Raw genomic sequence first — 13801 nt, 5'->3', positions numbered from 1 at the left:
CCTTCCCTGCAGGCTCCTACTGACCAGGGCACAGAGCGAGGCTGGAAAAGGTCTCCAGGATCATCCAGTCCAACCATCCCTGCCCACCCAACAGCCCTGGGACGAGGATCCCAAAGCCCTCCCACCTCAGCAGCAGTCACTGGTTTGGGGGTTTTTCCCTGTTTGTCCCATTCACTGTGACGTTAAAGATGACAATAAATCGTGGAGGATGGGAATGTGGAGTGGCCACAGTCAGGCTTGGGGACACCTGGGGAGTGTGACCAGGGGCAGGAAGGAGCAGCAGTGGGGGCCTGGGGAGGGGCAGCGCTGTGGGATGAGCTGGGAGCTCAGGTGAGGGCACAACTGACCTGGTGGGGCTCCACAGAACCCTCCCTGTCCTGGCCTCGAGCAAAGCTCAGCTCCCCTGGCGTGCCCAGGACAGGGGCGAGAGATTCCACTCGCAGCACCAGAGCTGTAATTCATTCTTTTTATTAAAAGAAATTGAGGTAAGTGAAATACTTCAGCACCAGCGAGAACCGTTTGTACCCAGGGGGTTTCCCCCACCCTGCCCTGCCCAGTGACCCCCCCACACACCTGGGGACATCACAGGTGCTGCTGCCACGGGTCCCCAGCAGGCCCAGCCCCCCCAGGGCCGGTGCCAGACCCCGATGTCACCCAACAGATTTTTTTGGAGCTGCTTTACCCCCAAATTAAGTGGGGCTCGACCTAGTGCTGTAACACTGAAATGGGGGGCTGCTCTGCACGAGGCTGTAGCAGAACAGCTCCAGTGGGCACGGGGACACTTCCCATGGCACCTGCAGATATCCTGGAAAAGGGACTCTGGTGACACCACCACGGGGGGAATCCTGGTGACAGGGGAGGAGGAGCCCCACAGGCCCCAGACCTGCCTGGCTGACACATTCTCTGTCCGTGTGTTCTGCTGCAGCCCACCCTGGCGTAAGCAAAAGCATCTTTGGGGCTTGTTCAGGGGGCTCTAGTGGGAAAAAAACCCCCTTAAATCAAATCAGGGTTCTTAACTGTTAAGAAAAAGCAAGTCCTGCAGGTGGCCGAGCTCTGCTGGCCACGGGCAGGGGAGCAGCGACCCCGGGCTGGCACCTCCAGTCACTGGCACCACAGGCAGAAGGGCTGCATTGCACTTCAGGAGGAAACAAGGAGAGGTGAGAGGCACTGGCAGCATCATTGATTAATTCTCTCATAAGAACAGCCCTTCTGCTGTACCATACTGCTGACCCACAGCCCTTCCTGCTCTACTGAAGGAGGGGCTGTAAAATCTGAAATTCTTCCAAGACCATCATTGGTGGGAGCCCGGGACTGCCCAGACGAGCTCCGTAACAGGAGCTGTGTGAGGGGTGGGCTGTGCTACCCTTAGCATTGCAGCTTCTCTGAGCTTTTATTACATAAAAAACGTGTAGAAAGAAGGTGGGGATCTGGGCTGGGCCAGCTGGGGGGACCTGGGCAGCTGCCACCCCTTCCTGCACTTACCTGCCACCCAATTATTCCTGACCTTTGGAATGAGATACCAACCCCAACGTTTTTTTACATTCCCAGGTGAGTAAGAGCAGCCCCTCCCCAGCCAAGCACAGGCAGCTCTGGGGCAGGGCAGGATGATGGAGAAAAGCTCTCCTCAGATCCTCACACTGAGATTTCCTTCTGCAGTTCCAACCCCATCAGGGGATCTGGCTCTGTCCTTTCTCCTCCCTCACCTCAGCTGCCTGGATCTGCCTCCTGCTACCCACAGGAAAGGGATGAGCACTTACACCAAGGATACGCAGTGGGGCTGCCCCATCCCTTATCCCTGAAAACAGGCAAGGAAGGGAGAGCAGAAACGCTGAGCAGCTGCACTTTGGTCTCTTGCACCTCCTCCCAGAAGGGCCTTTCACATAATTCACAGCCTGTTCTAAAGGGCACAAAGGCAAAGCAAGGGGCGGTTCAGCCCCCAAAATCCTGTCCCCAAAAACCTTCGCAGCCCTGGGGGAGCCTGGGAGCCTCCTGGGGGCACGGGCACAGCCCCGGCCACAGCAGCTGAAGGCTGGTTCTCCTCTATCTACGAGACAAGACAGACATGGGACACACAAATCAAATCACCACTGACAGAGGGTGACACACGAATCACCACCGACAGAGCCAGGGGCTGCGGGGTCCCCGGGCAGGGGACAGGGGGACATTGGCACTTGTCAGCGCGGAGCTGCCGCTGCCAGGCGCGGGCGGGAGGAGAGGAGAGGAGGGCAGGGTGTCCCTGGAAGGACAGGGGTGTCCCTGCAGGGGCCCTGCCGTGCCAAGGCCTCACGGTACCGGAGCACCTTCATCGCCCGGCGGGGCCCGGCCAGCCCCGCTCTGTTCAATAAATAAGGTACAGGAGGACAGCGGGGACGCAGTTCCGCAGGCGCTTGTGTTTATACATTTTCCTCATGTCCCTGGCCAAAGGACACACTTCCTCTGGTCAGCCTGATTTGAAAAAATAGAACTGTCACTGTTGCAGCGTTCCCTGAGCCTCCCCGTGGCGGTCCAGCGGCGGCGGCCGAGCACACAAAGGGCAGTTCCCAGCTCCCAGTCCCTCCTCCGCGGCGCCGGGCACGGGCGGTGTGGGAATCGATGGAGTTACGTGGAAGAAGGCGAGTCCATTTTGGAGAGGATCCGCACCACCTCGGCTCGCTGCGTGGGGGAGATGTGCTGGGTCATGTGCACGATGGAATCCATGGCAACCTCGGGATTGGCCTGGACCAGGCTGCAAAGAGGAGAGAGGGGAGTGAGGCAGCCCGGTTCCGGAGCTTCCAGCAGGAATTCCTGGGGGGCTGGAATGTGGGGCTGTGGGACAGAGGACACGGCACTGGGTGAGCTGGGAGCAGCTGAGAGCTCCCTCAGGACACTTGGTTTGCTCGTGGCAGGTGAGTTCGGCCACACGGGGACTGGAATCCTCAGGGTGCGACCCCGGGTGGCCACGGGGAGGGCAGGAGCTCTGGAGCCATCCCTGATTGCAGCAGCAGCCCCTGCTGAGGGCACCCACACCCCCTCCCTGCACTCACCCCCGGATCTGCTTGAGGACGTAATCCCTGGAGATGTATTTGATGTTCTCCTCCACGACCGAGCGAACGCCCTCCTCCTCCGTCAGCTGCTTCTCCAGCCACTCCACCAGGTCCTTGTTGCTGTCCCACAGGTAGGCCTGCCAAAACCCAAAGGTCAGCCTGGACTGCAGCCATGCCCCACTCCCCACATTTATCCCTCAGTTCCTGGACTGGCAGCTGTGGGTCACACACCTGCCTGGGGATCCCCACAAGCACACCTAACAATCAGCACCAGATTATTTCTTTCTTTTACATCTCCTGCCATAAATGTGATGGAAGGGGACCAAGGAGGTGCGGAGAACGAGCTGCATCAATCCCAGGAGCTGTCCCAGATAAACTCCAGTTTCCCTGGTTATCAGCTTCCCAAATGCTGGTGGAACACAGCTGACCTGAGATGCAGCTGCTCCAGGGCTTCTCCCAGTGCTGAACCTCCATGGGACCCACATGTCCCCATCACCTCCAGCTTGCCCCTGTGCTGGTGTTCCCAGCAATCCCTAACCCAGCCCCCAGGCAGCTCCTTGGGCTCGGCAGAGCAGGTCAGGGTGTCTGGAACCCTCAGCCACGACCCCCTTTTTGCCTTTCACAAGATCATTTCACCTGATATTTGCTACATAGTTGGCTGTGTAATAACTCAGGAATGTGTGAGCCCCTAACAGCCTTCTCTCCTCTCCTCTCATTTTCTTTACAAATCATTTAAGAACCGTTTTGTTAATGGTTTCCGGAAAAGCAAGTACTGCCATTAGCACTCATTCATATTTATGTCATTTTATTTGGGTAATTAAACACAAAGCTCCTCATTTAAAGGTGCACTATCCTTCTCTGTTATCACTAACCAAGTCAAAGGCAGAATGACAATGAGCTGGGGACGGTGATGCCGTGGTGGCACCTCCCTGGCACCCCCTGCTGCAGCCAGAACCTGCCACACCTTTGGACCACAGAACCAGGGAATCACAGAGTCATTAAGGCTGGAAAAACCTCTGAGATCATCCAGTCCAACCATTCCCCCAGCGCTACCAAGGCCACCACTGACCATGTCCCCAAGTGCCACATCCACAGGGCTCTTAAATCCCTCCAGGGATGGGGACTCCACGCTGCCCTGGGCAGCTGTGCCAGGGCTGGACAAACCTTTCCATGGAGAAATTTTCCCAGTATCTAGCCTGGCCCTCCCCTGGCCCAGCCTGAGGCTGTTCCCTCTCCTCCTCCTGTCCCTGTTCCCTGGCAGCAGAGCCCGACCCCCCCCGGCTGCCCCCTCCTGTCAGGGACTTGTGCAGAGTGGACACCTCCCACTGCCCCAGGCTGCTCCAAGCCCAATGTCCAGCCTGGCCTTGGGCACTTTCAGGGATCCAGAGGCAGCCACAGCCTCCAGGGAGGAATTTTGGGTTCAGAGCCCATCCCAGCCCCTGACACACTTTGAAAACCCCAGGATTATTTTATTTCCTTTCACACGATGTCTCTGCTTGTCTCAGCCCAGTCATGTCACTTCGAGATTTTGCTTATTTCATTGTTTTTCTCCTTATTATGATTTGAAACTCGTCGGGTTTCGCTCCCTGCCCGTGCCCCTGCCACGCAGCAACATTCCCTGCATACAAAGGAGGATTCCAGGGAAGGGGGACAAACCCAGCCCGGGAAGCTGTGATACAGCCACAGACCTGTGTAAAGCTCCATTTACCCAAGATTCCCAAAGCTTTTAGTTTAGGAGAATATTTAATACTCTTATTAATCATTTTTAATCCGTTTGCTTTTAATTAAGAAACAGCATGATGCTTCCCTATCAACATATGCCAGGGAGCAGATTAATTGTGGCTTAAGATAACTCTCCTTGATTGGTGTAATGTATTAGCTAACGAGCTGCCTGCTTTTGGAGAGCTCAGGCTCTACCTTGGAAAGGCTGCTGCCCTCCAGAGAACATCCCCCCTTCCCTGGAACCCCAGAGTGCTGGGGACTTTAAAAACGGAATGAAAAAAAACCAGAATAAAAAAATAAAGCAGTGAAATAAAATAGAATTTTAAAAAATAAAGTAAAATAAATAAAGTAAAATAAATAAAGTGACATAAAGTAAAATAAATAAATAAATAAATAAAGTGACATAAAGTAAATTAAATAAAGTAAAATAAATAAAGTGACATGAAGTAAAATAAAGTAAAATAAAGAAAATGAAATAAAGCAACATAAAGTAAAAAAGTAAAAGGAAATTAAATAATTAAATACATAAAAATAAGTAAAATAAATAAAATTAGATGCAATAAAAAATAGAATAGAATAGATTAAAATAGAATAAAATAAAATAACATAGTAAAATAAAATAATATAAAATAAAATAAATAAAAAATAATAAAAAATAAAAATAAAAGTAAAATAAAATAGAATAAAATAAAAATAGAATAAAAAAATTAAAATAAAATAAAAATAGAATAAAATAAAAAATAATAAATAAAATAAAATAAAATAAAATAAAATAGTGAGACTGGAGGCTTGGGACAAAACCAGCCCCAGAGCTTGCCCTTCAGAGCCTGCAGGTTGAGCACAATCATTAAAGGAATCCCCACTGTCTCTGTGGTCCATCCCCCCATCCCCGTGCCCCTGGGAAGGGGGTCAGGGTGGCCCTGGGGCAGCCTGGGAGGAGCGGGTGGCACCGCTGCCGACTGACCTTGACCGTGCCCTCCACCTCCACGAACCAGCGGCGCAGCATGGCCTGGATCTGCCCGTCCGTCAGCTCGGGATTGGCCGCGTGGATCTTCCCCTTCACCACGTCCTCCAGCAGCAGCCGCCGCAGCCGCCAGTAGAAGAAGGTGCGGGAAGTTTTCCAGTCCAGGACGTCCTGCCCAAGGCACAGGCGGGGAGGGGAAAGGAGTGAGGGACGACACCGACACGGAGGAACAGAGACACCTCGTTCCCCAAGGGAAATCCAGGCTGGGACTCCTTCTGTCCCCTGGCACAGGAGGAACGTGGAGACTCCCACGCCTGAGCTCGGGGGATTCCCACCCTGCCACAGCACTGGGGCTACACAGAATCCTGGAATGGTCAGGCTCCGGCCCCATCCCACGGGAAGCTCGGGGATACTCACGGTTATGGTCCCTTTCTCCTGCATCCTGCCGGGGGTGTCGTGCAGGTCAGCGAACTGCACGGCCACCTGCTGGTACATCGGGATCAGGAACTCCTCCCGCTCCTTCAGCTTCGCCTCCAGCTCCTTCCTGTCAGCCGGGCTCAGCTCGGGGGTGCCTGAAACCAGACACAGCTCAGAGCCTGGGGAAAGCTCGGGGGTGCAGCTCCAGGCAGTCCAGAGGTTGGAAAAGCCAAAGGACAAACCCCGGAGCATCAGCTCCCAGCAGTGCCCAGCGAACCCCAGTGGTCCAGCCCAGATTTTGTGCCAGGCAAGAGCTCTGAGGGTGCTTTCACCACAGAAACTCTGTTCCCTTTAAATGCCAATGATCTGAGCCATCAATTAAGTGACATTTACGGGACTTACTCCTAAAAAAGAATAATGTCCCAGCACGCTGTTCATTTAGCAGCAAACACAGACCATGGCACACCACCTTCACCACTGCAAGTCCTCCTTTAGGCTGGTGCCTGCCAGAGCCTACTCCAGGGGCTCTGCAATCACAGCAGGAAGCCAGAGCAATCCCAACCCAGCAAACCCAGCTTAAACCACTGGGCAAAGCTTTACAGAAACCCCAAGAGGGACCAACTGCAGCCAGTGCAGAACCCAAGGCTGGAATTCGCTGTCACTGGGCCCAAACGGGCTCACAGAGGGTGATCAGACAAATTCATGCAAGGAAATTCCAGCACAGGCTCCTGAGCATGAAGATCAGATATTAATCTGTTCTCAGGAAGCCTCTAAACCACAGCTGGAAGCTGAGACATCATCCTGGGAGCAGCATCCCGCTGCACCTGCAGGATGCTGCTGCTCCTTGCATGGCTCACTCCCACAGACACGATAATCCAAGGCTGCTGGTCCAAAGGGATGAGCTCCCCAGCAGCCTGAGCACTCCAGTGCCTGCTCACACACCCCATACGTGTGTTTTTCCAAGGCATAGGCCCTCCAGACAAAGGTCCTTCCCAGGGAAGGAATGTTGTTTCTGTGCCTACCAATATAAATGTTACCTAACCCTTCAGATCCGAGTAAGAAGGTTTTAATTAAGAGAAGCTCCCCTTATAACCTTCAGAATAAAAAATTCTCTATATTTATCCACGCTGAACTCCCAGGCTCCCTGGCTTTAATGGCAACACGAGCACTCAAGGCAGCCCCGCTGGTGAATTCCAGCCCCTGCCACCGAGTCCACCCAGCCAGGCCCAGTAATGATTTAGGTGAGATTAACAAATATGTCAATGTCTATTTTCTGCTTAATTTAAAAGCAGCGTCTATAAAGATTTTTGACTTCTGAACCCTGTTCTCCTGGAAGAAAGAAGGTAACAATGAGGAGGGGGGATAAAGAGTGATTATCCCATCATCGATCGTTTGTCAGGAGCATTTCTTATTCACTGGACTATTGTAAAAAGCTAAGCTCTCGATCAATCCCGTAAGCCCCCTGTACAATTAAATATCTTGGAATGGTTTTCTTTCTTTCCTAGTCAGATCTTGAGGCCTCAGGGTTTTTCAGAAAGCCTGGGCTTTATTTATTTATTTATTTCTCAGGGGGGGGAAAAAAAAAAAAAAAAAAAAAAGAAAGAAGTCTCCTTCCACAAATCTTATCCTGGCAAAGAGAGGGGAGTTAAAATATGGGATTCCTTTGCTCTAGAGGTACTTGACAGTTAATGAAACTGTTAAAGTTTAAATCATAGGAACATTATAGACCTCTGGGTATGGATTGGCTGCTAATCAATAGGGAAACAAAAGGAGCAGCGCTCCGAGACAGCCCCATTCCATGAGGAGTGAGCCTGGCACGCAGGTGGGGCACGACAAGGAACATGTGTGACCTTCCCAACTCAGCAGGGAGCACAGGACACTCTCCAAGGCAGCTCCTGAGTGCCGTAGAACGTCACATTTCTCTTGGACTGCAGTTTGCTCTGCAGCCTCCACATCACTGTGGCTCCAGAGAGTGCCAGGCTGGGAAGGGGCTGGAAAACATCTCAGTTCTGCTCCCAGCACCTTCAGAGCCCACCCACGGGAAGAACACCCCAACACCTCCTGGTTCTACACTCTCTTCTCTTCTTTTTTTAATCAGTAGCAAAGCTGCCTTAACCCAAGCTGAAAAGACCCCTGGGGAGGCAGCAGCTTTGGGGTCCCACCTCATTTCCACACCTGCAACCACAGCCCCCACCCAAATCTCACCTTCTCTCCTGCTTTTAGCAAAACTCTTGCCAGACACAGACTTTTTCTCCCCTGTGAGGGTGGGGAGGCCCTGGCACAGGGTGCTCAGAGCAGCTGGGGCTGCCCCTGGATCCCTGGCAGTGCCCAAGGCCAGGCTGGACATTGGGGCTTGGAGCAGCCTGGGACAGTGGAAGGTGTCCCTGCCCATGGCAGAGGGGTGGGATGAGGTGATCTTTAAGGTCCCTCCTAATCCCAGCCATCCTGGGATTCCATGAAATTCAGCAAAGGCAGCAAAAGTGCCAAAGGTGTCCAGGCTGCCCAGGGAACTCCCCCCAGCCCAGCTGGAGGGAGCTGCTCCAGAGGGGACAGGGAAGGTCACAGGGAGCCCCTCACGTCCCTGCAGAGACAGGCATTTTTGGATTGTCTCTTGTTTCTTTAAATGAGACAGGCTGTAATTGCTTCACTAAATATTCAGCAGGATTTATGTTGGAAAGGTGCAGCATGAACAGCCAGTGAAGGTCACACATGCTCGTGGCACGGGCTGGAAATACCCTTGTACAGCAGCTCCCTGTGATTCCCACCCCGCCCCTTCCCACTCTTTGCTCCCGAGGTCTCATCTCCGAACAGGTGAAGTGTGGCAGGGACATAACTCCAAAAATTCCTCCCCACAGCCCTCCTGGGAGGATATCCCAGGTGCCAAGGGCCACGGAGGAGCTGACAGAAAGCAGGACTTGCACTTGGAGCCTTGTTATTGTGAATTAAAACCAATTTAAATGCAGCAGCACCTGCTCATGGAAGCAGCTACTGAAACCAGCATCATCTAAAACACAAAGCTACAACCTGACTGTGTTTATCCAACACTCCATGAGAGATGGAATCAAAAGAGCAGTGTTTCTCCCAGTTTTTCCTGAAAAACTGGCACTTGGGATCAGTTCTGGTCCCGCACCCCAAAATGTTTATTTTCAGAGAGGAGCTGCTGTGCTGAAGTGGAGCTGAGTGCTGAACACTCGAGTGTTCACTCGTTACTTGGAAATTTAAAGACAATTCTGGATGCTCCTCAGCCAAATAAGGTGTGAACCAAGCCCCAGCAGCACAGACTGACTGCCCTAGGAAACTAAATACATGAAATAAATAAAATTAGAGGTGCATTCCAGCACACAGGAACACCTCACAGGATCACCAAGGAGGACATTCCCACTGTCACAACGCATCAGGGGACAACTGGATGCTGCCCTTTTCCTACAAGAAACATGGAAATACAATATCCAATCTTGCTCTAACTGGAGCCGTTCTGCCATTCCTTTCACTCATATTCCACCACCCATTTCTCTGCACCTCTGACACAAGGTACAGAATCTGTGTGGCACCACTTGTTTTCACTCCACTCCTACATGTTTTAGTCTAATTGTAATAAATAAGTAAAACTGAAGCTCTGTATTTGTAACTCTGGCCCAAGGCTCGCAGCCTGCACTGTTCCTGCATTTCTGGGTGATCCCTGTTGTCCCTGCACACCTCTTCCACCTGGGAACGTGCTCTGGGGCAGGATGAGGGCCACCCTCTCTCCCCCTGCCCTTCGCTCCGCGCCGCCTGGAACAGCCCAACTCTGAGTGACACTTCAATAAACCACAGGGCTAATCAACATTTCAGCAATCGTGCTGGAGAATTGATAATGAACAGATTTATGTCAAATTATTCAATATCTGCCAGCCTCCCCTGCTCTCCCACTCCCCAACTGCCAAGTCCAACCCCGGCGTCTCCCGACCGAGCCCGCGTGGGAGAGCGTCTCCCTCATGCCTCTCTCCGGAGCTCCAGGGAGGGATGACAGCCACTCAGGGGTTAAAGAGAGGCAGTGAACCCCCAGCTAATGAGTAAGAATTCAGCAGGCAGTGTAAGATAAATGGAGCTTTCTCTGCTTCTGCTGGAGTCAGCATGAACTGCGGCCCTGCGGCTTGTTTGTGGCAAATGGAGTGCGCGAAATATCAAAGGGCAGTGATCCAGAAGAAGACCGACTTTGACAAATTTTAAATTGGCCAGAAAGAAAACCAGAAAAAAAAAAAAAAAGACCAAAAAAAAAAATTATGCAATTTAGTGTGTCCTGCTATCTTGGCTTTCCTGCTCTGGTATGGAATTAGTGGCAAAACAACGGCAATGATCACCCGATGCTGGGAGCAATTACGATCCATCTCAGGGAGATGCTTATCAGTGACTGAAGCTTTTAGAGCTCTCCCTATGTACAGTTGTAAGTGACTCGCTCTTGTGTTGCAGTCATTTTAATTAAAGTGTATGGAGTTTGCTGGGAGTAATTACCCTGTAGAGGAAGAGGGGGGAAAAAGCCCCGACCAGGCTCCTGCCTCCTCACATGGCGCTGGGATTTTGAGGCTGTCGGCAGAAAACTCTATCCCGTCTTTCCCTGTGCTTTTTTTCCAGTGTCCCACAGGACTCAAGAGTGGCCTGCAGGTGTCCTGCACCCACACAGGTGACCAGGGTGGGGAATGAGGACAGTGAGTGAAGGTGATGCTCTGCTCCCCCTCCCTCCAGGATTTCCACCCTCCAGCCTTTGTCCACAGCATTCCAGTGGCTCCGCTCCTGGGGACGGATCCATCCGAAGCCCCCTGGAGCAGGGGGTTGGTTTGCTGCTGGCACAGCCAGGCTGTTTGTGGGGAGGTGAAGGTAAATGCTCCCAGCAGCAGGGCAAGGCCATTTATCTGCACATTCCCTTCCCTAAGCACACATCTGATTTCTCTTTCCCTGGAGATTCCCGCTCTCCCTGTCGGACAGACACCCACGGGAGGGGGAGCTGCCTGCCTGGGAGGGGGAACTCCACTGAAGACCTCTGGAGAGTTTTTTTGGGGACTCTGAGCTGTGTCCCCATGATCTGGGGCAGTCACTGTCCCTTTGCTCTGAAAGAGACACTGTCAAGTCTGACAGAAGACAAAAGTGAGGTTTTCTGAAAATAACCTCCTTGCTGCAACTACAAACTTAAAAACTGGGATTTAAGTCATAGAATCATAGAATAATAGACTGGTTTGAGTTGAAAAGGACTTTAAAGATCATCTCAATTCCATCCCCTGCCATGAGCAGGGATACCTGCCACTATCCCAGGCTGCTCCAAGCTCCATCCAACCTGGTCTTGGACACTTCCAGGGATGGGGCAGCCACAGCTTCTTTGGGCACCCTGTGCCAGGGCCTCAGCACCCTCCCAGGGAATGATTTCTTCCAAACATTCAATCTAACCCTGCCCTCCATCAGTGGGAAGCCATTCCCCCTTGTCCTGTCACTCCAGACCCTTGTAAAGAGTCTCTCTCCATCTTTCTTGCCATCTCCTTCAGGTACTGGAAGGCCACAGTGAGGTCACCCTCAGTCAGCTGCCCACCAGCAGACACAGACAACAAACCCATCCATGCAACGGGGTATCCACGCCCACTCTCACACAGTGACACATCATGGACAAGAACAAGGTCAGAATTTGGACAAAACTTGGATAAAAAGTTGCTGCCTTGTGCTGCTCCACACCCAACCTGCTTCTTACCCCGAAAACAATCAGCACAGGCAGAGCAAACAAAGAGTCAACATAAGATCATTCAAAAAAAAAAAAATAAATGCCTTGGATCAATCAAAGGCATGGGTAGAACCTGCTCTGCAGTCAGTGCTCTGATCCCAGCACCCCTTCACCCTTCACCCGTTATTATTCTCTTCCCGAGGCGTATCAGGAGGGTTGTTTTGTATATAAATTGTTGCCCTGCCATAAATTAAAAAAAAAGCCAAATAATAAAATGTAACTGCAGCAATAGCCAGGATTTATCAGTCATTTGCAGAACACTTTTCCTCCTGAAGGATCCCAAAAGGCTTTATAAATTCAAGCCATACCCACATCACACGCTTCTCCCTCCACTGAAACGTAGTCAATTTTGGAGGTAAAAGGAGGCTCTGTAAGATTATACTCTTATAGTAAGAGCTAGTAAAGAACTATTTAAAGAGCCCATTCCCCTGAGGGAGAACATATCTGATATTAAGTGCATTTTGCTGAACACTCTGTATTTTGGGATGTTGAGTGTACAGCAGGCGCTGGGATCACTCGGAGTGGAAGGCGTGGTAATAACGCGACCCTGGCCGTTCCAGCACTGAGCTCTGCTCATCCCCCTGTTTACAGAGACATGGACAATATTCCTTATTCCCTTGAAACTGAGGAGCACATGGATATCATTACTGCAAACTACCCCAGACACTCAGTGACAGTCCAGCAGCCCAAAATGTCTTTGATCAAACCCTTGGTTACATGAAACGGCGCCCGCTGAAGGTTTGGCCCACAAGGTTTTAGTGAGCTGAGCAATTGCTGAGCTGGAAATTAGACTCAGGCCTTTGTAATAGGGGTCTGTTGTGAGAGCCAGTCAATAAAATATAATAAAAAAAGAGAAATCACCTCGAAACCCCACTATATTACACACCCTGGGTATGCTGAGCATGCATGAGTATCACCTCACATGTACACACACACAGTGCTCTCATCTGGTTTTCTTCCCAAGTCAGACAACAGGAAATAAAAATGAAAATGACTCTGATCAAATGCCTCAGTGCCCCTCTGTGAGGGGTGCCCCAGGTCCCAGTGCCCCTTGGGAGGGCGTCCCACGTACCGAGGCGCTCGGCCAGGTGGGTGTACACCGGGTCCATCCTGCGCATCGTCTTCACCAGGTCCTTCCTGCGGAACCGGATCTCCACCGTCCCCTCCGGCTCCAGGATCCCTCCTCTGGAAAACAGAAAAGAAAGGCACTTCTTGCACCTGACTTTCAGGTCATCAGACACAAAATGGAATGGTTCAATGTGTGTGAAAAGTAAGAGAATGCAGAGGGAGACAAAACAAAGAGAGAACTTTCAGCTCTGGTTTATCCAAGCCAAGAACACACACGAGGTTCCAGCTGGGGAGTGTCCAAGCCCATGGAAGCTGCTCCAGCCCACAGGGAGCAGCCTGGGCAGCCCCAGCTGGTGGCTGCAGGGAGGGGGATCCATACCTGCTCTCCCGGTCCGCGTACATCTCCATGTGCCGGGGGTTGATGGTGGGGTCGATGACCACCCAGGAGCCGCCTCGCAGCTCACCCTGCGGCGGGATGTAGATGAGCACGGGCTGCTGGTACTCCCGGAGACCATCCACGATGTAGGCCCCAAACTTCAGCACCTGGTCATACATGTCTGGGAAAGGACACACAGCCGGTCAGATATGTCTGGGAAAGGACACACAGCTGGTCAGATATGTCTGGGACAAGGACACACAGCTGGTCAGACATGTCTGGGACAAGGACACACAGCTGGTCAGATATGTCTGGGACAAGGACACACAGCTGGTCAGACATGTCTGGGACAAGGACACACAGCTGGTCAGACATGTCTGGGACAAGGACACACAGCTGGTCAGACATGTCTGGGAAAGGACACACAGCTGGTCAGATATGTCTGGGACAAGGACACACAGCTGGTCAGACATGTCTGGGAAAGGACA

General features: G+C 51.9%; 1 protein-coding gene across 8 annotated transcripts in view; it reads right to left on the bottom strand.

Annotated features, from left to right (window-relative positions):
- Positions 1-452: 452 nt before the first annotated feature.
- The window catches only part of ACACA (acetyl-CoA carboxylase alpha), a 104836-nt gene continuing 91487 nt past the window's right edge, over positions 453-13801 (bottom strand). For all 8 annotated transcript variants that reach the window (XM_048324741.1, XM_048324742.1, XM_048324739.1 and 5 more), the window contains 6 exons: positions 13317-13494; positions 12942-13054; positions 6127-6281; positions 5710-5880; positions 3024-3160; positions 453-2725 (listed from right to left, as the gene is read on the bottom strand). In XM_048324741.1, coding sequence (XP_048180698.1) covers positions 2599-2725; positions 3024-3160; positions 5710-5880; positions 6127-6281; positions 12942-13054; positions 13317-13494 — 881 coding nt within the window. In that variant the 3' untranslated portion in view covers positions 453-2598. The remainder of the gene's footprint in view (positions 2726-3023; positions 3161-5709; positions 5881-6126; positions 6282-12941; positions 13055-13316; positions 13495-13801) is intronic.

Source organism: Corvus hawaiiensis, chromosome 20 (genome assembly GCF_020740725.1).
Source record: "Corvus hawaiiensis isolate bCorHaw1 chromosome 20, bCorHaw1.pri.cur, whole genome shotgun sequence".
Taxonomy (NCBI): domain Eukaryota; kingdom Metazoa; phylum Chordata; class Aves; order Passeriformes; family Corvidae; genus Corvus; species Corvus hawaiiensis.
This window is presented reverse-complemented; position numbering and strand designations above follow the sequence as displayed.